The 27705-nt window shown below is 40.3% G+C and overlaps 1 protein-coding gene across 1 annotated transcript in view; it reads right to left on the bottom strand.

Annotated features, from left to right (window-relative positions):
* LOC116478770 (zinc finger protein 254) overlaps positions 1–19051 on the bottom strand; it is a 35517-nt gene extending 16466 nt beyond the window's left edge. Inside the window, 1 exon segment of the mRNA XM_032170271.3 lies at positions 18505–19051. Within this exon segment, the coding sequence (XP_032026162.1) occupies positions 18505–18507 (3 nt within the window). The 5' untranslated portion in view covers positions 18508–19051.
* Between the last annotated feature and the right edge of the window lie 8654 nt (positions 19052–27705).

Raw genomic sequence — 27705 nt, 5'->3', positions numbered from 1 at the left:
AATACAGAATGAGTTATGTATATTTTTCAGATGAAAAAGACATAGTTTTTTATATTTTTCAGACAAAAAACTCAAAACTCAAAATCTTGAGTTAGAAGGTACCACTCAAATTTTAATGTGTACAATAAACTGGACATCTTGTTAATGCAGATTTTTTTTTAGGAGATCTGAAATAAAGTCTGAGTTAATGAATCTCTACCTAGCTCACCAGTAAAGCCAATATTTTGGCCCCAAAAGACTATTTTGTCAAATATCCAGTAAGTGGAAAAGCCTGTTTTTTTTTGTTTGTTTGTTTGTTTTTCAGTTTTTCTAGCCTATAAACAAAGATGAGAGCTTTCATTTACCAAAGAAAAATAAATGCAAAGAAAACCTAAAAAAAAACAAAACACGAAAGACAAAAAACAAAATGCAGCCAGATTAAACGTGATGGTTTATGCACATCAGCTCCATAAAGATACTTAATGAAGAGAAAAATAATTCTATAGTGAATAAATCTGTAAGAGAGCTTAGTGAGTTATTAGCATCAACATCAACTGCACTAGGACAAGTTTTTATAGCGTGCTGATGCACCCAGAAGGACACGACATTACTACTGAGATATTGTACCCACTAAAGTAAATTACAGTCTGAATTTAACCATAAGAAAACATCAGTTTTATGGAAAGTTCAAGATACAGATATCTTTCATGTTCTGCAATTTTTAATAGTGATTTTAAGTAGTCTTTCTATAGCACCCTAATAAGGAGGTATCTCTTGATAATTTTTTCAGAACTTTCTGGATAATAAATGCCATCCTGTTTAAATGAGCATTTTCTTAATTGTGTAATGCATACAGATAATAAAGAACACAGATAGAACCTCAACATTACATGTTCTACATCTTTACTAAGAACCTCAGGTACTCCCCATAGAAATACTGAGTATCCACACCTCTCCATGTTCAACAGCCACAACGAGAACATTTTTAACATTGCAGATCACAAATTCATGGTGAGAATCCTGCATGGCATATAAAAAGCCATGACGTAGAGAAGGCTCTGGTATATAGAAAAATTTTTCAGACACCCTTGACTATCATAAGCATTTTTAAAAGTAGTTTAAAACTCATTAGGGAGAAAAAACGCAGGTATAGAAGTGAAGATCTGCAAGTACTAAATGCAAGGCATTCCAGAAAGCAGAGTAGACACAACTCTTGATCTGGGACACGTTTAGCTGAAAAAAAAGTCACTTTTTCTCTCTCCTCCTCCTCTAGAATTCTTTCTCAGATGAGATTTTCTGGACTAATTACACCTGCATCTTGAGAATATGCCTTTAAAAATTTGAGCACCACATGTTCACCTGTTACCACCACACTCAAAGTCAGAAGGCCCAAGACACAAAAACTCTACCCATTTCTGTCCTTTACAACAAAAAAGATTCAGGAACAATGAGCTGCTCCACAGAGAGAAAAATATTAGTTTCTCTTCTTTTTGTCCACAGGTGCTCTCCCCTGTTACAAACACTAGCAATTTCTGCTACAGTAATATAAATATTGAATCCCAGCACTTTGGGAGGCCAAGGCAGGTGAATCACAAAGTCTGGAGTTCAACAGCAGCCTGGCCAACATGGTGAAACCCCATCTCTACTAAAAATATAAAAATTGGCTGGGTGTGGTGTCTCACACCTGTAATCCCAAAACTTTGGGAGGCCAAGGCAGGTGGATCACCTGAAGTCAGGAGTTCAAGACCAGCTTGGCCAACAGGGTGAAACCCCATCTCTACCAAACATACAAAAATTAGCTGGGCATGGTGGCAGGCACCTGTAATCCCAGCTATTTGGGAGGCTGAGGCAGGAGAATTGCTTGAACCCAGGAGGCGGAGGTTGCAGTGAGCCGAGATCATGCCATTGACTCCAGCCTGGATGACACAGCGAGACTCCATCTCAAAAAAAGAAAAAAAAAAGAAAAAGAAAAGGAAAGAAATATTGGCCACACTGTCCTGTCCTTACCAAACTCAGAACAGATTCCTAGAACATTCTTTAGTGCAAAAGTGGAACTTAACTCTGATGAATGTATCTTGAACTCCTCATATTTGATTCTGGCATCTGAGGGTCACATGAGGCACTTAATTAAAACAAATAGACGCTTTCGCCCAGAACAGAAACTGTGAAAAGGGCACAAGTAAAGAGAGTTCTGCAAATTGGCCATGTGATTCTAATTAGAAGCCTGATCTTGGCCGGGCATGGTGGCTCACACCTGTAATCCCAGCACTTTGGGAGGCCGAAACGGGCGGATCACGAGGTCAGGAGATCAAGACCATCCTGGCTAACACAGTGAAACCCCGTCTCTAGTAAAAATACAAAAAAAAAAAAAAATTAGCCAGGCATGGTGGTGGGCGCTTGTAGTCTCAGCTACTCAGGAGGCTGAGGCAGGAGAATGGCGTGAACCCGGGAGGCGGAGCTTGCAGTGAGCCAAGATTGCGTCACTGCACTCCAACCTGGGCGACTAAGCGAGACTCCATAAAAAAAAAAAAAAAAAAAAGAAGCCTGATCTTATAACCACTTACCTAAGCATTGTCACTCAAGCTTTAATAAGCTTATGAATCGCTTGGTAAAATTGGCCCCACTCTATGTAATGTGATTCTGCAGGTTTGGAAATGGTCCATAAATGGGTGTTCTAAACAAGTCTTCTGTCAATGCTGGTGTCACTCTCTCTGGGCTCATTATTAGCATTAGTTAGAAAAATGAGGTACAGCACAGAGCCCCTTACACTCAGCACTTTTGTAACAACACAAATACTTCTGATGCAAATGAAGACAACCATTCTCTATCTTAAAGTATCATATTATTTTCTGGCTCTTTAAAGTTTACAGAGAAAACAGAAAGCAGCAATTTTCTGAGTAAGTCTGCATTTGGAAAACAACATGTGCACATGTATTAATGCAATGTTTATTAAGCAGGTACTATGTGATCAATAGGATGTTACAGAGCACTGTGATAGCACATTATTTGATTCTAATAATACCCTGTGGGTTGATACTAAGTGTCCAATAAATCCAAGGATTTAGAATAAAGACCCAGCATTTTTATTTCCTATTCTGTTTATCACTGAGTTTTTTAAAATGCATAGAATAAAAATCTAAATACAGACAGGTGAGAAGGATACAGATAGAGTTTAATGAAATGTAGATGAATTTTTATTGTATTTATATTTGCTATTTTGTGACTTGTGAATCAACTACTATATCTGCAGGAACAGAAAACAAGTTGCTAAATGGAATGTCTCTGTAAACACTGGTTTTAATACAAAATTATTAAATTAAGACCCTATAATACATGTTATATTTTCCATTTATCTGCTATTGGGTTTCAGAAAATTGTGAGCACCAATTCTAAAAAGGCAACAGGATTCATCACCCAAAACTCTGATCTCTTCTAGTTAGTTCTGTGAGGCAAGACTCCAGGGTAGGGCAAGTCCTAAATAAGGCCTTCAAAAAGGGTGAATCTAAACAGGGCTGAAGCAGGGTGTAGAGTTGATATAAAATTCTGTTCTTTACACCACTGGGGAGTATTTTTATTACTGTTTCTTTTTTTAAGCTTACCTAAAAGAAAAAAAAAAACCTTGAATCTCAGAGTTTGTGTAATTTTAATCTTTTTTAGCCCCACTGCCCTCTCAATTTTATATCACATACTAATAAGCAATTTAAACAAATCCCTTAAGGTTTTCTAGAATAATTTTTAGAAGATAAATAAGTATTCTTAGCAAGGCAAAAAAATAAATAACTTTTGTTTATTGATATATGTTCAGGTATAGACATCTGAAGTCACAATATAAAGAAAATGGCCCAAATAAAGCCCATATTTTTGCACACATCTATTTATTGTACCCACCATATAATGCATAATTAAATCATTTATCCAGTTGCTAGTCTAAACTAAAAGTTCCTGCATGGTAAAGACCATGACTGCTTCATCTATTTTTCTAATGACTATATGAAATGGAAGCAATTAGTTTATCTGTTTGAGTCTGCAGACCTCCTCCTTGTTTTTCACCTAAGTACCAGGGAACTGGAGAAACTCTCACCTGGGTACCAACCAAAGACATCTCTTGTATGAGGGGAGGAACAATCACAGGATGACTCATTTTGTTTACACTAAGACAGAAGCAAAATTACCCACTCTTGTCAGCCTGACATGATTCTGTTCTGGAGATTCTCAAATGTCTCAAAGACACCTAGGTGACTGTGAGAGCATTTCCAGTGACCCTGGACTGATGGTTCAATAGCAAGCCAGCAGAAGAGACTCAGGCTGATTCTAAATAGAAAATGGAAGTACCCCGGTGGAGCTGCAGAACCTGGATCACCTGTCCTGATTAGCTAGCTTTTGCGTATGTAGAAGTGCAAGAATACTCTAATATCACATTTTCCAGGTAGGTATACTTGTGCTCAGGGCTCTGGCTACTTTGTGGCCTTGATCTCTCACTCCTAAGATGCTTCTTTACACTTAAGAGATTCTGCCATCAGATTCTATTTACACCTGGAGCCTTTCACATAACTGTAGCAGGTGAAAACACAAGATGTGAAAAGGTCAAAGAGCCACACTCTCAAAGGAGGAATCTAAAATGTCTATGTTGATATCTCACAATGCAGAAAACACCTCCTATTGGTTTTCTGTACATTCTCAATCTAAAGTCGGACCCCGTTTTATAAATTCCAGGCAGAGGCCAGACCTTATTTGCAGATTCTAGATAAAATAAACATCATTCTGCATTTTTGGCTGTTACAGCAAGTAGAGTACAATCAAAAGATCTACTCATAGAGGCTGCTCTGGAAAATTCTAAATAATATTTTACCTAAAAAAAGGCTGACACAGGCTAGGTGCCATGGCTCATGCCTGTAATTCCAGCACTTTGGGAGTCTGAGGCAGGCGGATCCCCTGAGGTCGAAGGATCACCTGAGGTTGGGAGTTTGAGACCAGCATGACCAACATGGAGAAACCCCATCTCTACTAAAAATACAAAATTAGCCGGGCATGGTGGCCCGTGCCTGTAATCCCAGCTACTCGGGAAGCTGAGGCAGGAGAATCACTTGAACTTGGGAGGCGGAAGTTGCAGTGAGCCAAGATCAAGCCATTGCACTCCAGCCTGGGCAACAAGAGCAAAACTATATCTTAAAAAAAAAAAAAAAAAAGGCTGCCACAACATGAATATAAGTAGACAGTTTATTTGGGCCAAGCTTAAGTATTGTAACTTGAGAAGAAATATTCAAGATGCCTGGAATTTACACTTTGATTAGCAGCAGTTACAAGTGGATTTGTGAAGGCAAAAAAAAAAAAAAAAGAGACATACAAACTTGTTTGTCAGAAATTCTTGTTTAAATAAATAACTTTAATTATTGATTGACTGTACATTAAGGGTAAGGGTATAGAATATAGTGTCCAGTGTGACATTATTAGTTTAACTTGCACCTACCTGTGGCAATAGTGAACAGTTTCAAGAGAAGAATACATAGTTGAAGGAAGGGAGAAAGACGTAATTGTGCTCTTATTTTAATGTCTCTCTGAGTTTTATAAGTAAAAAGACTTGCATTCCTCAAATAAAAGTTTTGGGTTTTTTTTTTTGTTTTTTTTTTTTCAAATTTCAAGACCTAGATTTAGAATTCAGAGCTGCAGATTTAGGTCCTGGATGGGTGGAGTAGCAGCAGTTGCTACCTGCAATTGTGAGCATTTTAGCAAGAGAAGGGAAAGAGAAGTGGAGGTTCTCATGTCTCCATGTCTACTCAATGCACATTGTTACTCTGAGTAGGTTACTGGGCTCCATGGTCTCTGAATCAGTTTCAGTTCTGAAGATACAAGAGTCATTGAATGAAGTAAAATGATTAATATCTGCCCTATAAAGTTTGTAGAAATCTGGTCTAGCCCCTCTAGAAGTGACTATAGAGGACTATAGATACCAAATAGAGACACAATTCTGCCTGCAAATTTAGGTGACAGCATGCACTTTAGAGCATAATTGTGAGCTGACTGGAAGACTAAGAGGGAAAGTCCCCTTTACAATAAAGCTTGGTTGACACCTTATGTGTTTATATTATATCTGGTAATTCTAGACAGTGTTTGGAAAATATAATTTTTAAAAAATTCTCTTCAGCCCCAGAGAAACCACAATAATATAACAGAAAGGAAACTGTTTCATTACACACTTAAATCTGAATGTCACATGTATTACAGTGAGTCTACTTAAGAGACTGAAAAGACACAAAGACAGTTACAATAATTAGTTCACAAGTAGAAGAATTTACAGCACCATGCCATACATAGTTCATCCTAAATTCACTTGGTCATTGGGGAGGCCATCCATGTATGCTAATTGGTTATATTCAATGACAAAATAAGCTTTTCACATCTTCATGACAGAAGGTAGTTTTCAACTTGAAGCCAGGTAACTGCTTAAGGTAGACTTTCACTCTTCTACAAAAGTGATTGAATAGGGTGCTATCTTTTTGGCTACTTGCATTTTAAATCAGTGGCTCTCTACTCCCTGAAGACTGGGCTAAAGCACTCTTGCTTCCCCTCTTCTGGTGGCCAGTGTCCTCTTTTGTTTCCTACCATCTGCCACTGACATACAGCCCACAGCACAGGGCTCACAGCTGGCAGCTCACATCTTAGGTGAATGCCAATTCCCACAGCAGCACTTTAGTGTCACATCAAAGAGTGAAGCCTGGCCAGGCATGGTGGCTCATGCCTGTTATCTTAGCACTTTGGGAGGCTGAGGCTGGTGGATCATGAGGTCAGGAGTTCGAGACCAGCCTGGCCAACATGGTGAAACCCCATCTCTACTAAAAATACAAAAAAATAAATAAATAAATATCTGGGCGTGGTGGAGGGTACCTGTAATTTCAGCTACTCGGAGGCAGAGGCAGAAGAATCGCTTCAACCCAGGAGGCAGAGGTTGCAGTGACCTGAGATCGTGTCACTGTACTCCAGCCTGGGAGACAGGACAAGACTGTCTCAAAAAAAAAAAAAAGAGTGAAGCCTGACCTGCAGAAGGAGAGCCTGCAGGCCTCTTGGGTAGAACTGCACCTTCACAATAATGGTAATGAGAGCATCCTTTAAGCCACAGTTTCTAGTTATAATGGTTACATGGAAAAAATACTGCTGGATTTCCAGCATGCATCCAGATAAAGCTAGCTCCAAGAGTTCTCACCGTGACATCCCATGTCTTTCAGAGATATTATGGGATACTAATAGGGCTTCTAAAGCAGATACACAAAGCATTCAAAAGAAAAACAGTTCTCACTCCAAGAAAGATTATATTGAGAAAAAAGGAAGTTAAAAGCCTCTTTAAAAAACCTGAGATGAGATATAAGATTGCTCAAGTCAGCCAGAAAATATTCCTCTAAAAAGAATTTCTCTCTAAATAACCAAAGTGCATAGCTACTCTCAGCATGAGTAACATGAGTATTATGAAGAAAAGGGGCATATTATCAGTGGAATTTTAAAAGTTTTTATTCATCTCTGCTGTGCTCATCTAGCCATTGAAGGCAGAATCTATATTGAAATATATTTGACAACTTCCACCAGTAAATATGACTGTGATAATATAATGGAATATATGTGAGCCTGCAACATAGCTTACTAGAGAAGTATTACAGTTTTTGGCTGGTAACATCAGTTGCCTTTATTTGTCCTGTAATAGCAGCATTTCAATTTGTGAAATGAAAGACACTAACATTATGCTTACTTATAATTATCCCTATTGGTTAAATTAATAAGCCTATCAGACTAACATCTACTGTAACAATTTGGTAGTAAATTTTCTTTGGATATTAGACATAAATATGTAAGTATGAATAATTTTAATGTAGAACTCATAATGTATGTGGAATTTTTAAAAATTTTCTGTAACTATAATTCAGTTCAAAAACTACATTTCAAAAGTATGAATCACAATATTAAAATAGCTATTTAAGGAATTCATTTAAAGTAAATATTCATACTATTGTAGAAAATACTAGTGAATGTGTATGAAGAGGTTGTCTACAAACACTGCATAACTATGCTAATTGTACTGAAGTAATAAATAGAAACCAAGGTATGACAACAGACTCTACTGTTCAGTTTATAAACTGAATTTTTTTTGTTTGTTTATTTCTATTCTATTCTATTCTATTCTATTATTTTATTTTTGAGATAGAGTTTTGCTTTTATTGCCCAGGCTAGAGTGCAATGACATGATCTCAGCTTACCACAACCTCTGCCTCCCAGGTTCAAGCAACTATCCTGCCTCAGCCTCCCAAATACCTGGGATTACAGGCATGCGCCACCAGACCTTTCTAATTTTTTATTTTTAACAGAGATGGGGCTTCTCCATGTTGGTCAGGATGGTCTCAAACTCCCAACCTCAGGTGATCTGCCCATCTCAACCTCCCAAAATCCTGGGATTACAGGCATGATCCACCACATCTGGCCATAAACTGAACTCTTTTTGCTTTTGTAGTATGAATACTTCAGCCTGCAAACAATCACCATGGATAATCAGGTTTCTGTCAAACAACTTACTCAGTATCTTTTAATCTTTATAATTCTGTATTGCTAAATTTTATCTATTTTTATGCTCAACTTTTGTGTGCTCTTGGAATGAGCTTTACTCTGAACAAATCTGTGTCAACTTTAAAAGATTATCATAAGAATAATCTTTTGCCAAAGCAAAAACAAAAAAATTAATCTCAGGTCCCAGATAAAGACAATCCTGAGTCAAAAAAATATGACAAAAGGTTTATTTTGCTGTTAATATGATTTATATATATCTCAAAAAAACGGATAAAAATCTACACATAATCTAAATGTTTTAAGAAAAGAGATTTTAGTAAGATATTTTCTCTCATTTTAATGTGGACCAAACCTCTTATTTCTAATTTATATTTTGTTTTACAACAGACAGGTCCATAACATGTCCTTGAACTCTTGGACATCTGAATTTTGCACACTGTGTGCACACGTAAGAATGCTTATGGGAGAAAAAGCAGAAGAGAGAAAGGTGTTATATAAAATTCACAGGTTCACACGAATAAAGCAAGTTCTTAGAGACCTATAAAGAGTTTCAGATTCTGACACAATAATAGTGGGAGACTACAACATCCCACAGGCACTAATAGACAGATAACTGAAGAAGACAATTAACAAAACATTAGGACCTAAAGCCCACACTTGATCAAATAGTCCTAAAAGACATCTACAGACGTCTTCATCTAAAAATAACATAGCATACATTGTTCTCATCACCATGTGGCACATACTCAAAAACTGACCACACAATCAGAAATAGAATAATCCTCAGCAAATTCAAAAAACTCAGAATTATACAAACCAAACACATAGACCACAGCTGAACAGAAATATAGTTCAATAAAAATAAAACAACTGATACAATTACATAAAAATTAAACAACCTGCACTTGAATAACTTTTTGGTAAATAATGAAATTAAGGCAGAAACCAAGAAGTTATTTTAAACAAATAAGAACAAAAAAACAGGCCAGGCACGGTGGCTTATACCTGTAATCCCAGCACTTTGGGAGGCTGAGGCAGGCAGATCACATGAGGTCAGGGGTTCGAGACCAGCCTGGCCAACATGGTGAAATCCTGTCTCTACTAAAATTGCAAAAATTAGGCAGGCGTGGTGGCACATGCCTGTAATCCCAACTACTTGACAGGCTGAGGAAGGAGAATGCTTGAACCCGAGAGGCGGAGATTGCTGTGAGTTGAGACTGTGCCATTGCATTCAGCCTGGACAACAAGAGTAAAACTCCATCTCAAAAAAAAAAAAAAAAAGAACTAAAAAACAACACACCAGAATCTCTGCAATACAGCTAAGATAGCGTTAAAGGGAAATTTATAGCATTTAATGCTCAAATTAAAAAGTTAGAAAGATCTTCATTTTACAACCTGACATCATCAATAAAAGAATGAAAGCAGCAAGAGAAAATCAATCCCTAAGCTAGCAGCAGACAAGAAATAACCAAAATCAGACCTAAACTGAGATTTAGACATAAAAACTTGACAAAATATCAAAAAATCCAGGAATTAAATCTATGAAAAAAATAAACCACTAACTAGATAAGGAAGAAGGGATGACCCAAATAAACACAATTAGAAATAACAAGAGACATTACCACTGACCCCACAAAAATATCTTGAAATCTACTATGAACACCTCTGTGCCCACAAACAAGACAATCTAGAAAAAATGAAAAAAGTATTGAACAAATACATCCTTCCAAGAATTAACAAAAAAGAAACGAAACCCCTAAATAGATTAATAAGAAGCTCAAAAATTGAATTCATAATAAATCGCCTACCAACCAAATAAAGCCAAGGACCAGACAGATTCACAGCTGAATTCTATCAGATGTACAAAAAAGTGCTGATTATTATTTCTACAGAAACTATTTTAAGCAATTAGGAAAAAGTAACTTCTTTCCAACTCATTATATAAGAACAGCATTATTCTGATACCAAAACCCGGCAAAGATAAAACAAACAAAAAAAATTCAGGCCAATATCTTTGAACATTGAGGCAAAAATCTTCAACAAAATATTGACAAACCAAATCCAGGAGTATATCAAAAAGCTAACCCAGTATGATCAAGTAGAATTTATTCTGGGAATGCAAGGTTGGTTCAATATACACAAATCAAGAAATGTGATTCATCACATAAACGAAACTAGACAGAAACCACAAGATTACCACAATAGATGCAGAAAAAGCTTTTGATAAAATTTAACATCTTTCATGTTAAAAACCCTCAACAACCTAGCCATTGAAGGTACATACTTTAAAATAAAAAGTTATCTATGACAAACCATCAGCCAACATACTGAATGGACAAAACCTGGAAGTGGACGGGTGCAGTGGCTCATGCCTGTAATTCCAGCAACTTGGGAGGCCAAGGCAGGTGGATCCCCTGAAGTCAGGATTTCAAGATCAACCTGGCTAACATGGCAAAACCCTGTCTCCACTAAAAATATAAAAATTAGCCAGGTGTGATGGCAGGTGCCTGTAATCCCAGCTACTTGAGAGGCTGAGCAAAGAGAATCACTTGAACCCAGAAGGTGGAAGCTGCAGAGTGCCGAGATTGTGCCACTGCACTCCAGCCTGGGAGACAAAGTGAGACTCTATCTCAAAAAGAAAAACAAACAAACAAAAAAGAATGAAGCATTCCTCTTTGAAAACTGGCACAAGGCAAAGATGCCTTCTCTCAACACTACTATTCAACATAAAATTGGAAGTACTGGTCAGAGTAATTAGGCAAAAGATAAAAATAAAAGGCATTTGGCCAGGTACGGTGGCTCATGCCTGTAATCCCAGCACTTTGGGAGGCCAAGGTGGGAGGCTCACGAGGTCAGAAGTTTGAGACCAGCCTGGCCAGCATGGTGAAACCCCACCTCTACTAAAAATACAAAAATTAACCAGGTGCAGTGGCAGACGCCTGTAATCCCAGCTACTCAGGAGGCTGAGGCAAGAGAATCACTTGAACCTGGGAGGTGGAGTTTGTGGTGAGCCAAGACTGCCACTGCACTCCAGCCTGGGCGACAGAGCGAGACTCCATCTCAAAAAAATAAAAATAAAAATAAATAAAAGGCATTTAAACAGGAAGAGAGGAAGTCAAACTATCCCTGTTTGCAGACAACATAATTCTCCATCTGGAAAACCATATAGTCTTCACAGAAAAGCTCTTTAACTTACAAACAACTGCAGTATCATTTCAGGATACAAAGTGTACAAAAATTAGTAGTGTCCCTGTAAATCAACAACATCCAAGCCAAATACGAATCATAAACACAATCCCTTCACAATTACCACAAAAACAATAAAATATCTACAAATACCAGGAAGGTGAAAGATCTCAGTAAGAATTGCAAAACAATGCTTAAAGAAGTCAGAAATGGCACAAATGGAAAAGAACTTTATGCTCATAAATAGAAAAGATCAATATCCTAAAAATGATCATACTGCCCCCCAAAATTTACAGATTTAATGCTATTCTAATCAAATGCCCAAAATATTTTTAAAAGAACTAAAAAAAAAAAAAACCATTGTAAAATTCATATAAAACCAAACAGTCTGAATAGCCAAGGTAATCATAAGCAAAAACAGCAAAGCTGAAGGCATTACATTACCTGTCTTCAAATTATACTACAGAGCTGCAGTAAACAAAGCAACATGGAACTGGTACAAAAACAAACTCATAGACCAGTGCAACAGAATAGACAGTCCAAAAATAATGTCACACACCTACAACCATCTGATCTTTAACAAAGGTGACAATAGAAATGTGGAAACAATTCCCTATGTAATAAATGGTGGTGGAATAATGAGCTAGCACTATGTAGAAGATTGAAACTGGACCCCTTTATTACACCATATACAAAAATCAACTCAAGATTAAAGACTGAAATGTTTATTTTAACATTATAAAAAACCCTGGAAGATAACTTAGGAAATGTCATTCTAGACATAGAATCTCCAGAGATTTCACAATGAAGACACAAAAAGCAACTGCAAAAAAACCAAAAATTGACAAATTGGACCTAATTAAACTAAAGAGCTTCTTCACAGCAAAGGAAACTATCAACACAGTAAACAGACAACCAACAGAATGATAGGAAACATTTGCAAACTATGCTTCTAACAAAGGTCTAACGTCCAGAATCCATAAAAAACTTAAGCTTACAAGAAAAAAAAGACCTCACTAAAAAGCAGACAAAAAACATGAAAAAGATGTTTTTCAAAAGAAGACAAATATATGGCTAACACACATATAATAAAATGCCTATCAATAATTATTGGAGAAATACAAAGAAAAACCACGAGATACCATCTCATGCCAGTGAGAACAGCTATTAAAAAGCCAAAAAATAGACGTCAAGGTTGCAGAGAAAAGGGAATGCTTATACACTGCTGTTAAAGTGTACATTAATTCAACCACTGTAAAAAGCAGTGTGGCAATTTCTTACACAACTAAAAACAGAATTATCATTTCATCAAGCAACCTCATAATTGGGTATATACACAAAGAAATATAAATTATTCTGCAATAAACACACATGCACAAGGGTGTTCACTACAGCACTATTCACAATAGCAAAGACATGGAATCAACTTGAATGCCTATCAGTGGTAGACTGAATAAAGAAAATATGGTATGATCAGGCACAATGGCTCATGCCTGTAATCCCAGCACTCTGAGGGGCCAAGGCAGGTGGATTGCCTGAGCTCAGGAGTTTGAGACCAGCCTGAGCAACATGGAAAAATCCCATCTCTAAAAAAATACAAAAACAAAAATTACCTAGGCGTGGTGGTGCATGCCTGTAGTCCCAGCTACTTGGAAGGCTGAGGTACAAGAGGATTGCTTGGCCCAGCGTGATGGCTCACACCTGTAATCCCAGCACTTTGGGAGGCCAAGGCGTGTGGATCAACTGAGGTCAGGAGTTCACGACCAGCCTGGCCAACATGATAAAACCCCATCTCTACTAAAAATACAAAAATTAGCTGGGCATGGTGGTGATGGGTGCCTGTAATCCCAGCTATTCGAGAGGCTGAGGAAGGAGAATTGCTTGAACCCAGGAGGTGTAGGTTGAGGTGAGCCGAGATCGCCCACTGCACTCCACCCAGGGCAACAAGATCAAAATTCCATTTAAAAAAAAAAAAAAAGGCCAGGCACGGTGGCTCATGCCTGTAATCCCAGCACTTTGGGAGGCCGAGGTGGGTGGATCATGAGGTCAAGAGATCGAGACCATCCTGGCCAACGTGGTGAAACCCTGTTTCTACTAAAAATACAAAAAATTAGCTGGGCGTGGTAGCGGGCACCTATAGTCCCAGCTACTCCAGAGGCTGAGGCAGGAGAATGGCATGAAACCGGGACATGGAGCTTGCAGTGAGCCAAGATTGCACCACTGCACTCCAGCTTGGCCAACAGAGCGAGACTCCATCTCAAAAAAAAAAAAATTAATCACATAGGAACACTTCTAGGAGGTACCAAGTTTCATCACATAAAATTTAGCATTAAACTCAAAAATCGAAATAACAGGATATAAGACTGGGCGCAGTGGCTCACACCTGTAATCCCAGCACTATGGGAGGCCAAGGTGGGCAGATCACTTGAGGTCAGGAGTTTGAGACCAGCCTGGCCAACATGGTGAAACCCCATCTCTACTAAAAATACAAAAACTAGCCAGGTGTGGTGGCACATGCCTGCAGTCTCAGCTACTCGGGAGGCTGAGGCAGGAGAATCACTTGAACCTGGGAATTGGAGGTTGCAGTGAGCTAAGATCGCACCATTGTACTCCAGCCTGCGTGTCGCAGTATGACTCTTTATCTCAAAAAACAATCAAACACACAAAATAACAGGATATAGAACAAAGATATTCACTACCAAGAATTTACCCTGCTATAAAAGGAATTGAAGTTTTCAGGAATCTATTTAACTCATCAATTATCTATCATATTGTTTTGTGGAAATGTATTCATTGTCTACAGCTGAAATTGAAGAGAGATCTTTTTCTCTTTATTTTTTTCCTTGGTAGCTACCATTCTAAAAGCTAGATGGAATTCTGTTTGAAATCACTCAGCCATAGGCCAAGCACAGTGGTTCATGCCTGTAATCCCAGCACTTTCGGAGGCCGAGGCGGGCAGATCACCTGAGGTCAGGAGTTCAAGACCAGCCTAACATGGCGAAACCCTGTCTATACTAAAAATACAAAAATTAGCTAGGTATGGTGGTGTGTGCCTGAAATCCCAGCTACCCAGGAGGCTGAGGCAGGAGAATCGCTTGAACCCAGGAGGCAGAGGTTGCAGTGAGCCAAGATGGCGCCATTGCACTCCAGCCTGGGCGACAGAGTGAGACTCTGTCTCAAAAAAAAAAAAAAAAAAAAAAAAAATCACTCTGCCATAAAAAAAAACATGCCCAAGAAACTTCCTAAACTCACTCTGAGAAAGAAAAAGGTAAACGAAAATGTTCAACAAATAAAATACATTATTAGATATTAAAGTTTCTGAAACTCACCTCTTTTATGCCCTTTGTAAATATTTTCTTACCTTTCAAGCTCTACTAATAAAATGCAATATACAGTTAAAAAACTGAGGTGAGCAGGGCACAATGGCTCACGCCTGTAATCTCAGCACTTTGGAAGGCCCAGGCAGGTGAGTCACTTGAGGCCAGAAGTTTGAGAACAGCCTGGCCAACATGGTGAAACTCTGTCTCTACTAAAACTACAGAAACTAGCTGAGTGTGGTGGTGCACACCTGTAGCCCTGGCAACTTGGGAGGCTGAGGCATAAGAATCACTTGAACTCAAGATTTGGAGACTGCAGTGGGCCGAGATGGTACCACTGCACTCCAGCCTGGGTGACAGAGGGAAACTCTGTCTCAAGAAAACGAAAACAAACCTTAGGTCAAAATAAGTGAAAAAACCTTTTTAAGACACAGATATGTCTTAATCATGTGTCAAGTCAGGCCATCCAATTATGTGAGACTGTCCCACCCCATCCTACTCACTAAAGTGCTCAATAACCCCCTCTCAGGAGACTCTGAACTATGCCCCAGTGAGTGCCTCAGGCGCATTTTAGTCTGCAAGTTCTTACACCATCTCACTGGGGTCAGTTTTTTGCGGTTTGTTTTTGGTTTTGAAATGGAGTCTCAATCTGTCACCCAGGCTGGAGTGCGGTGGCGTGATATCCACTCACTGCAACCTCTACCTCCGAGGTTCAAGTGATTCTCCTGCCTTAGCCTCATGAGTAGCTGCGATTACAGGCATGTACCACTACGCCCAGCTTTTTTTTTTTTTTTTTTAGTATTTTTAGTACAGATGGGGTTTCACCATGTTGGCCAGCTGGTCTCGAACTCCTGACTTCGTGATCCACCCTCCTTGGCCTCCCAAAGTGCAGGGATTACAGGGATGAGCCACCATGCCTGGCCCTGGTTTTTGTTTTGTTTTGTTTTCTAGAAATTTTTTACTATTTTTCTGTCCTCTAAAGGAAACCAGGAGGCAGAAATTATTTGTTTTCTCCTCAATACTAGTATCTGATTGACTGACCAGCAATGTGTCTTTAAGAAATGAAAGCTGGGTTGGGTGAAGACCATATTAATGTTTCAAAAAATTAGCTTTAAAAAAAAAAAAGTGCACCAGGAAATGCCTTTTAGACTCAGGGCATCCACCTGCACACTTGGGAAGCAACACTCAATACCTCAGATTTTCCTGTGAGAGAATATGACCCAGAAGCTGATATTTACTAGACACTCTAAGCAGACATAGCCATGGTGGGTATCTTAGTTTATCCCAATACAGTACTGAAACCCAGGTCCAAGAAAAGCGAACGGTGACTGAAGACACATCACACTATAGTTTCTAAAAGGAAAACTTGACCCAAAAACATTCTGATAAGATATCTGTGTCTAGGGAAAATAGAAGAAAAAAAACGCACAGAGATATTTTACAATACAGTGTCAGGAGATTATTCTTTGCTTTCTTCTCATAGGAAATATTTACAAAAAGAAAACAAATCTTTTTAAATGTGCCATCAAATGCTTTGTCAAAAAATGATTAATTGGCCGGGTGCAGTGGCTCACGCCTGTAATCCCAGCACTTTTGGAGGCCAAGGCGGGCGTATCACCTGAGGTCGGGAGTTGGAGACCAGCCTGACCAACATGGAGAAACCCTGTCTCTACTGAAAATACAAAATTAGCCAGGCATGGTGGCACATGCCTATAATCCCAGCTACTAGGGAGGCTGAGGCAGGAGAATCACTTGAACCTGGGAGGCAGAGGTTGCAGTGAGCCGAGATCTTCACATTGCACTCCAGCCTGGGCAACAAGAGTGAAACTCTGTCTCAAAAAAAAAAAAAAAAAGAAAAAGATTAATTGGCCAGGCGAGGTGGCTCACGTCTGTAGTACCAGCTCTTGGGGAGGCCGATGCAGGCGGATCGCTTGAGGCTAGGAGTTTGAAACCAGCCTGGCCAACATAGTGAAGGCCGGTCTCTACTAAAAATACAAAAACTAGCCAGGCGTGGGGGCGGGCGCCTATAATTCCAGCTACTTGGGAGACTGAGATAACAGAATCGTTTGATCCCATAAGGCAGAGGTTGCAGTGAGCCTAAATCACACCACTGCACCACTGCACTCCATCCGGGGCAACAGAGCGAGCCTCTGTCTCAAAAATTAAAATAAATAAATAAATAAAAATTAAAACAGGTATCAAAATCTACACTAAAGGACAAAGAGTTGATAAAGTGAATTAGGGAGGGGAAACTGACATTTGGGAATGTCGGACAAAACGGGAAATTTAGTATTTTCCTGCAAGCCAGAGTTAGGCTGGAGGAATAGGGGATGAGGGGTGGACTTGAGGCCCTGCGTGGGATACATGTGAAAATTTCAGGAAAAAAGCAGTCCCCTGTGGAGTGTGAAATAATTAAGTGGCAGGCAATTCGATTGAGGTGGCTCTAGTCCCCGGATTTCTACTTCTAAAAAAAAAAAAATCTAAACTCAAGAGCATTTTTTGGTAAATTACTACATTAGTGGAAACAAAATTCATGCTTAACCAAGAATAAGCTGCCAATTAAGCTCTGATTACATAACCAGGATATTTCCGCCTTAAATGTAAAAATTAAGAAACTAGGCTGGGCACGGTGGCTCACGCCTGTAATCCTAGCACTTTCGGATGCCGAGGTGGGTGGATCACCTGAGGTCAGGAGTTGGAGACCAGCCTGGCCAACATGGTAAAACCCCGTCTCCACTAAAAGTAAAAAAACTGTGGTGGCGGGCGCCTGTAGTCCCGGCTACTAGGGAGGCTGAGGCAGGAGAATCGCTTGAAGCCAAGAGGCAGAGGCTGCAGTGAGTCGAGATCACACCACTGTACTCCAGCCTGGGCAAAAAAGTGAGACTGTCTCAAAAAAAAAAAAACAAAAAACGAAAACCTAGATAACTGTACCTAGCCAATTAATGAATTTAGTTTTCTTTATCATGAACCTCGTAACAATCTTTTCTTCAGGTCCCTTCCATGGCCCACAAAGGTACAAACCACAGCTGGGTGCTGTACAATTTTTGAATCATTCTTTTATTAAATTATTTAATATTTTTGCAGTGACGCCCATAAATTTTTAATGGAAAAAAAGAGGGTCTGGGAACCCCACAGACCAAAGCTCTTCCCGTTCATGAACCCGCAACCCGAGTCAGGATTCTCCCCGAGGACCCTCCCCGGGTCCCTGCACAATCTGGGAGAGACGCGGGGCTGCGGGTCCACAGTTGCCCAGAGAGGGCTCCAGGCCAGGGCACAGTCACTGCGCAGGGAAGAAACAGGAGGCCTGGGGGCCTGGCTGTCAGCGCAGCCGCCATCTTATTTCTGAAAGGGACTGAGGTCCAGCTGGGCGCAGATTGTGGCGCTGACTGCGGGGAGGCCTGAGTCCCGCCACAGCCGCTTCTCACCAGTTCCACCCAGCCCCCTCCCCTCTCTCGGGATGTCGCGCTGGCATTCTTACCATTTCTAGGCTTCTAGGGGGTCCTGGTATCTTAGCTGTGGATCTCCAATACCTGCTGGTAACAGCGCCACAGACGCTGGGCCTCTAGGCGAAGAGGACACAGAGCAGTGAAGACAGACCTGGAGCTCCGGCAACAGCGAGAGACAAAGACCCCGCCATATCCCGGAAGCCGCCTTGTCCAGTCCAGCTGTGTGCCTGATTGGACAGTTCCCAGCCCAACGTCCCTAGTTGGATAACGTTTAAGGCCCCGCCTACTCAGAACCTGAGTGATAGAAGATGTGATCACACCCTAGGCTGAAGAAAGAGTGACAGCCTAAGCTGCAGCCTTATGGGGCAGGGCTTCCTCCCTGAGCTGAGCCAGGCCCACCCCAGAGCATGGGAAAATTCTGTATCTTTTTTGCTCTCTCTCTTTTTCAATGTATTCGAAATGTGAACAAACATATTTTATGTATATTAATAATACATAAAATTTTTGTTCAAGAAAAAATCAACTTTTACTTTAGTAATAATGTATTATCAGTACTAAAGCTAATTTGATAAACCGTTATAAGTAAATCCATCAGCTGGGCGCGGTGGCTTATGTCTGTAATCCCAGCACTTTCGATGGCCGAGGTGGGCGGATCACATGAGGTCAGGCGTTCGAGACCAGCCTATCATGGTGAAACCTCATCTCTACTAAAAATACAAAATTAGCTGGGCGTAGTGGCACGTGCCTGTAATCCCAGCTTCTCGGGAGGCTGAGGCAGGAGAACTGCTTGAACCCTGGAGGTGGAGGCTGCAGTGAGCGTGGATCACGTCATTACACTCCAGCCCGGACAAGAAGAGTAAAATTCCGTCTCAAAAAAATAAAAGAAAAAAAATTAGCTGGGCATGGTGGCGCACGCCTGTAACCCCAGCTTCCCGGGAGGCTGAGGCAGCAGAATTCCTTGAACCCAGGGGGCTGAGGTTGCAGTGAGTCGAGATCCTGCCACTGCACCCTAGCCTGGGCGACAGAGGGAGACTTTGTCTCAAAAATAATAATAATAACAAAAATAAAGTCCATCAAATTTGTCTTTTTGACCATTCTAGATTTTTATACATATTTTATGATCTCTTATAATTTTTTATTTTTTGTCTAGACGAAGTCTAGCTCTGTCGCCCAAGCTGGAGTGCAGTGGTGCCATCTCGGCTCACTGCAACTTCTGCCTCCTGGGTTCAAGCGATTCTCCTGCCTCAGCCTCCCGAGCAGCTGGGATTACAGGCGTGCATCACCAAACCTGGCTAATTTTTTGTATTTTTAGTAGAGATGGGGTTTCACTATGTTGCCAGGCTGGTCACGAACTCTTGGCCTCAGGTAATCCACCCGCCTCAGCCTCCCAAGTTAGTGAGATTACAGGCGTGAGCCATCGTGCCTGGCCATTTTTTAAGTTTTTATATTGTATTTTAATCTACATTATTCTTATGTTTTCAATTTGAAACAACCTTTAAATAATTTCAAAGTAGACAAGATGTTTCTAACTTTCTTCATCAAAAGCATATTTTGCTTTTGTTTATACACTCTTTTTTTATTTCCAGGAGAGGCTTGTTCTTTCGCCCAGGCTGAAGTGCAGTGGCGCAATCTTGGCTCACTGCAACCTCCGCCTCCCAGGTTCAAGCGATTCTCCAGCCTCAGCCTCTGGAGCAGCTTGGGACTACAGGCGTAAGCCATCATGCCCGGTTTATTTCCATATTTTAAGTAGAGACTGGAATTTGCCTTGTTGCTCAAATTTTCTGTTAAGTAACAGATCTAAATATAGTTAGCTTTTCTATATCACGTTAAAAAAAAATTCTGGGCTGGGTGCAGTGGCTCACGACTGTATTCCCAGCACTTTGGGAGGCCGAGGTGGGTGGATCACGAGCTCAGGAGTTTGAGACCAGCCTGGCCGATATGGTGAAACCCCGTCTCCACTAATAAATACGAAAATTAGCTGGGCGTGGTGGTGCTCACCTGTAGTCCCAGCTACTCGGAGGCTGAGGCAGGAGAATCGCTTGAACCTGACAGGCGGCGGTTGCAGTGAGCCAAGATCAGGTCACTGCACTACAGCCTGGGTGACAGAGTGAGGCTCTGTCCCAAAAAAAAAAAAAAAAAAAAAAAAAAGATTGTGGTCACTCATGATGGCTCGTGTTTATATAATCCCAGCACTTTGGGAGGCCAAGAAATGAAGACTGCTTAAGCCCAGGAATTCGAGATCAGCCTGGGCAACATGGCAAAAACATGTATCTAAAAAAATACAAAAGTTAACTGAGCATGGTGGCCTGCACCTTTAGTACCAGCTATTCAGGAGGTGGAGGTAGGAGGATTGCCTGAACCAAGGAGGTCGAGGCTGCAATGAGCCCTGATCAAGCCATTGCACTCTATTCTGGGTGACACAGTGAGACCCTTTCTAAAAAATAAAAAAAATAAAAAAAGCACCCAAAGCATAGAAAGTTAAACTTACGGGGTTTGGAATTATTTTTTATTATTATTATTTCCAAAGTTTTTAAGGTACAGAAGATGTTTGGTTACATGGATAAGTTCTTCTGTGGTGATTTCTAATATTTAGGAGCACCCATCTCCCAAGCAGTGTGCACTCTACCCAATATGTAGTCTTTTATCCCTCACTCCTCTCCTACCCTTGCCACTGAGTAGCCAGAGTCCATTATATAATTCTTATGCCATTGCATTCTCATAGCTTAGTTCCCACTTATAAGTAAGAACATACAATGTTTGTTTTTTTTATTTTTTAGTTACTTCACTTAGAATAATGTTCTTCAACTCCATCAAGGTTGCTGCAAGTGCTATTATTTTATTCCTTGTTATGACTGAGTAGCATTCATTGGTATATATATATTATTGTAAATATATTATAATTATTTATATATTATATATATATAAAGAAAATGTAGTATATGCCACATTTTCTTTTTCCACTCATTAGTTGATGGGCATTAGTTAGGCTGCTTCCATTCTTTTGCAATTGCAAATTGTGCTGCTATAAACATGCATGTGCCAGTGTCTTACTCATATAATGACTTCTTTTTCACCGTGTAGATACCCAGTAGTGGGACTGCTGAATCAAATGGTAGTTCTACTTTTAGTTTTTTAATGAATCTCCATACTGTTTTCCATAGTGTTGTACTAGTATACATTCCCACCAGCGGTGTAAAAGTATTCCCTTTTCACCACAACCATGCCAACATGCATTATTTTTTGATGTTTTAATTATGGTTATTTTTGCAGGAATAAGGTGTTATCACATTGTGGTTTTGATTTGCATTTTCCTGATCATTAATCATTAGTAATGTTGAGCATTTTTATCTATGTTTGTTGGCCATTTGCATATCTTCTTTTGAGAATTAAGTCTCATCTATCTTTGTTTCATGTTGCATGTGCTTTTGGATTCTTGGTCATCCAGCTTTGCCAAAGCCAATGTCTAGAAGAGTTTTTCCAGTATTACTTTCTACAATTTTTATAGTTTCAGGTCTTAATGTTTTTGATCCATCTTGAGTTGATTTTTGTTTTGCTTAGTCTTGCTTTGTCTATGCGGTTCTTTTTTGTTTCATATGAATTTTAGATTTTTTTTAGTTATGTGAGGAAATTATGATGTTATTTTCATGGGAATTGTATTGAATTTGTAGCTTGCTTTTGGTAATATGATCATTTTTACAATACTAACCCTACCTGTCTATAAGCATGGGATGTGTTTTTATTTGTTTGTGTCATCTATGATACCTTTCAGCAGTGTTTTATAGTTTTTCTTGTAGAGATCTTTCATGGCCTTCGTTAGGGATAATCCTAATTATTAGTATTATTTTTTTGCAGCTGCTTTAAAAGGGGTTGAGTTCTTGATTTAAATATCAGTTTGGTCGCTGTTGGTGTATACCAATGCCACTAATATATGCACATTAATTTTGTATCCTAAAACTTTACTGAATTTATCAGATCTAGATGCTTTTTGATGAGTATTTAGGGTTTCCTAATTATGATTGTAACATCAGTGAACAGTGACAATTTGACTACCTCTTTACCAACTTGGAGGCACTTTCTTTCTTTCTTTTCTCTAATTGCTCTGGCTAGGACTACCAAGTACTATGTTGAATAGAAGTGATGAAAGTGGGCACTATTGTCTTGTTCCAGTTCTCAGAGAAAATGTTTCCAACTTTTTCCTGTTCAGTTTAATATTTGCTGTGGGTTTGTCACAGATGATTTAAAAAAAAAAATTGAAGAGATTGATTCTGAGCCATATATGCATGACAATGGCCTGTGACACAGCTCTCAGGAGGTTCTGAGAACATGTGCCCAAGGTGGTTGGGGTAGAGCTTGCTTTTATATACTTTGTAATGAGACATCAATCAAATAGTTTTTTGGTTTTTTTTTTTTTTTTTGAGATGGAATCTCACTCTGTTGCCCAGACCGGAGTGCATTGGCGCGATCTGGGCTCACTGCAATCTCCACCTCCCAGGTTCAAGAGATTCTTCTGCCTCAGCCTCCTGAGTAGCTGGGACTACAGGCACATGCCACCATGCCCGGCTAATGTTTTTCTATTTTTAGTAGAGACGGAGTTTCACCGTGTTAGCCATGATGGTCTCAATCTCCTGACCTCGTGATCCACCTGCCTCGGCCTCCCAAAGTGCAGGCGTGAGCCACTGCACCTGTCCACCAATGCATGCAGTGGCTCACCCCTGTAATTCCAGCACTTTGGGAGGCCGAGGTGGGCGGATCACGAGGTCAGAAGTTCGAGACCAGCCTGGCCAAGATAGTGAAACCCCGTCTCTACTAAAAATACAAAAATTAATCAGCTGCGGTGGTGAGTGCCTGTAATCCCAGCTACTCAGGAGGCTAAGGCAGGAGAATCGCTTGAACCTGGGAGGCAGAGGTTGCAGTGAGCCAAGATCGCGGCACTGCACTCTAGCCTGAGCGACAGACCAACACTCTGCCTCAAAAAAAAAAAACAACATTGGTTTGATTCAGAATGGTGGGACAACTCAAAGTGGGGGGCTTCCGGGTAAACTTAAGTATTTTCTGGTTGACAATTGGTGGAATTTATCTGAAGACCTGGGATCAATAAAAGGGAATTTTTAGGTTAAGGTAAAGAATTGTGGAGACCAAGTTTTACTGTGCAGAGAAATCTCTCAGATAGCTGACTTCAGAGAGAGAACAGGCTGTAAAATGTTTCTTATCAGACCTGAAAGGGTGCCTGGCTCTTAGTTGATTATCTCCTGGATCTGCACAGGAAGAAAGGAAAACAAAGGGGGAAGGAGATTCTCAACAGAATGTGAATTTTTCCCACAAGAGACTTTGTGGGGCAACTTCCAGATATGGCAATGAAATATATTTTGGATTTAAATACTTTTTTCTTGTCTCATAATGTTATGCCAGAGTTAGACTGAAAAGTAAGTCATGACATATAGGGTCAAATAAACTGCGTCTGATGAGAATTTATGGTTTGTAGGGCATGACTCCCTAGATCCCCTAGGTTCAAATTTGGGCAAGATAAAAAATCAGAAGTCAGTCCTCAGTCCTCCTCTTGGCCAAAAAGCATTCTACAGAATGCATATACAAGCGAACAGCAGTAGGTCTCATGGTACTAGGAAGGGTTCTTCCTAGAGTTGTCTGATCTGGTCATTAGGTGAGCTCCCACAATGCTAGGAAGGCTCATTTCTAGTAGTCTGGTTGGTAGTAGTTTTAAATATTAGCAATTTGGATAATGCTATAAGGACATGGTCTGACCTGATGTAACAGCCAATTGTTTAAGGGGTGAGATGGAGTCAGGCCCAGATTTAGTCTAAAATAAAAAATCTTAGATAAAATCTATTTTCTGAGCTATCGTGATGCAGGGTCTTTAATTGTGCCTTTCCTTCTGCTGCATCCAGCATAACATTTTCAAAAAATATATAAGAAGATAGCAAGGATTAGGCACCCAAAAGGTTATAGGTAGAGCCAGAAGGCAGTAAACAGCCTAACCATCCAAAAAACCACTGCATGCATCATCATACTTTTTGATCAGACTCACAATGTGTTTATCCTCCTTATCAAGGGTTATTTGGACCTTGTGATAAATCTTACTTGAGAATTGTGGGACCAACATTAAATTAGAATTTAATAAATTTAATTTTTTTCCAGCCAATTTATCTCCATAGGTATAGCATCCTGAGGAGTGTGTAAATTCAATGCAAGAAATGCCTGGTCCTCGGTGTCTATATTGTTATAGACTTGTTAACAGTAGACAAATCTATTTTTTCTCCGATTTTTGTATTGCACCATATACTGGTATTTGGGAGAGAAAAGGTTTTGTCACAGGAGAAGTCATGTAATTGTACAGTGTCAGTTTTCCCATGGCAGGATTCCCTTTGGCTGAGGGCCTTAAGAGTCAAAAGACTTAGAGCCAATTATTTGTCCCAGGCCAGACAGGAATGGATGTGAACAGGAATTTGTTATTTCTTTTTTTTCTTTTTCTTTTTTTTTGAGATGGAGTCTCACTCTGTCACCAGGCTGGAGTGCAGTGGCGTGACCTTGGCTCACTGCAACCTCCACCTCCCGGGTTCAAGCAATTCTCCTGCTTCAGCCTCCTGAGTAGCTGGGACTACAGGTGAGTGCCACCACATCCAGCTAATTTTTTGTATTTTTAGTAGAGACAGGGTTGCACTACGTTGGCCAGGATGGTCTCGATCTCTTGACCTCATGAACTGCCCGCCTCAGCCTCCCAAAGTGCTTGGATTACAGGCGTGAGCCACCACGCCCAGCCTGGTTGCTACTTTTTAAAATTATTTTAAGTAAAAAGGCCGACAGAAAACCAAAAGGAAAAGTTACAAGACGGATTTATTTTTAACTTCTGTGTTGAGCTGCTATGAGCTTGGTTTTTGTTAAAGACTTCTTTTTTTTTTTCTTTGAGATGGAATCACCCTGTCACCCAGGCTGGAGTGCAGTGGCACAATCTCGGCTCACTGAAAGCTCTGCCTCCCAGGTTCATGCCATTCTCCTGCCTCAGCCTCCCTACTAGTTGGGACTACAGGCGCCTGCCACCACACCTGGCTAATTTTTTTGTATTTTTTTTTTTTTTTTAGTATAGATGGGGTTGCACCATGTTAGCCAGGACAGTCTTGATCTCCTGACCTCGTGATCCGCCCGCCTCGGCCTCCCAAAGTGCTGGGATTACAGGTATGAGTCACTGCATCCAGCCCAGTTTTTGTTAAAGAATCACAGCAATTAGCTATATGAAACATAAGCATTGTTCTGAAAAATTAATTTTGAATAATTTTAATAATTAATTTACTATTGAGGAACACATTTACCATAGTTACAATGTTTGTACCTATGAGATGTGCTCTGCCACAAGGGTTTGTGATAAAGAATTTTCTTAATTACTATATTTTGCGAGACTCGATATTATCTTTTTTTTTTTTTTTTTGAGACAGAATCTCACTCTTGTTGCCCAGGCTGGAGTGCAATGGCACAATCTTGGTTCACTGCAACCTCTACCTCCAAGGTTCAAGTGATTCTCATGCCTCATCCTCCAGAGTAGCTAGGACTACAGGTGCACACCACCACACCCAGCTAATTTTTGTATTTTTAGTAGAGGCGGGGTTTTGCCATATTAGCCAGGCTGGTCTCGAACTCCTGACCTCAGGTGATCCACCCGCCTTGGCCTCCCAATGTGCAGGGATTACAGGCGTGAGCCACTGCACCCATCGGAATTATTTCTTTTAGTAGTTTAGAAACCTCAATTGCCTTTTCAGACTGGGTAGGAAAAGCCTCAATCCAAAGAGTAAAGGTGTCAATGAATACTAATAAATATTTAAACCCTTTACACGGGGGCATCTGCATATAGTCTATTTGCCAGTCTTCACCAGGGTATGCGCCTCTATGCTGAACAGGCCTTACTAAAGGAGGAGGTAAACACTGGTCATTTGGGTTGTTCCAGGCATACAGTTCACAGGCCCGGGTTACCTGGTTTACTCTTTTAAGTAATTATTTTTCTATAAAAAGCCAAGATATTAAACAGGGAATTTATTCCCAAATGAGGAGAGTCATGCAAATGTTTAACTATTTTTTATTGATTAGCACCTCGTATCAGGTTTATTAGAGTGTCTAGCAAAATGCCTGCTATTTCAATGTGTCCCCTGTCATCCACTGGTGTCTTTTGGCTTATAGAACTCCTCGTACTTGGTGTGGGCTTAAACCTCAGGATGTTGTTCTAAAGCCAGTTTATTGGCTTTATCTACTGAAAGAGAAGTTGCTACAACTTCCCTGAGGCATCCAGGCATGATAAGGAAGTTATGTAAGAAAACCAAAGTCACTGAAAAACAGCTTAGAGATTAGGTAAAATAGCAACTATGGGCTTGTCCCTGTGACCATACAGTTTTGGGGTGACAGAGACCTATTATAATGGGTCAAAACAGAGTAAGCAGTCCAGAAGAAAGTTAATATTCTTTTTTTTTTTTTTTTTGAGATGGAGTCTCTGTTTCCCAGGCTGGAGTGAAGTGGCACAATCTCAGCTCACTGTAACCTCCGCCTCTCAGGTTCAAGCAATTTCTGGCTAATTTTTTGTATTTTTAGTAGAGATGGGGTTTCACCATGTTGGCCAGACTAGTCTCGAACTCCTGACCTCAAGTCATCCACCCACCTCGGCCTCCCAAGTGCTAGGATTACAGGTGTGAGCCACCGCACCTGGTGAAACTTCATATTCTTACCTGCCATGGCAAAAGTTACTGAGGCTTTTCCAGATATATGGCTAGTTGTCTGATGGAAACCGTGGTGGAAGGTCTCAATCCCCATCAATCTTGGGTGCTTGCCTGGCTGTTTTACCCATCATTAGTTCGGGTGCTGATGGCTCTCTTCAGAACACTGGACAAACCCTCTTCCAGTGGTCAGTTTTCTTACAGTGTGCACCCTGATTTATGCCCAAGGCACAGTGACTCAGACGCCCAGGTTTGGGCTTCCCACCTTTCAGCTTCCCTTGTTCAAGCCAAGACCCAGGAGGGCAACCCCAGGTGGGAGGTTAGCTTAAGGTTGCAACCAAGAGCTGCAACTTGTGGGAGGTCCTTCTTCCTCTTTCTGCTTCCTCCGCTTTGTCCCTGTTATTAAAAACTAAAAATGCCATATCCAAAGCTGTTCCAGAGAAGTTTGGGACCCATAGCTGCTTTTACAGTTTTCTATGGATATCAGGGGCAGACTGGATTATAAAATGTACTACCAGAAGGGTT

Source organism: Hylobates moloch, unplaced genomic scaffold (assembly GCF_009828535.3).
Source record: "Hylobates moloch isolate HMO894 unplaced genomic scaffold, HMol_V3 SCAFFOLD_12, whole genome shotgun sequence".
Classification (NCBI taxonomy): domain Eukaryota; kingdom Metazoa; phylum Chordata; class Mammalia; order Primates; family Hylobatidae; genus Hylobates; species Hylobates moloch.
Note: the sequence above shows the minus strand (reverse complement) of the source record. Positions and strands in the feature narration are given on the sequence as shown.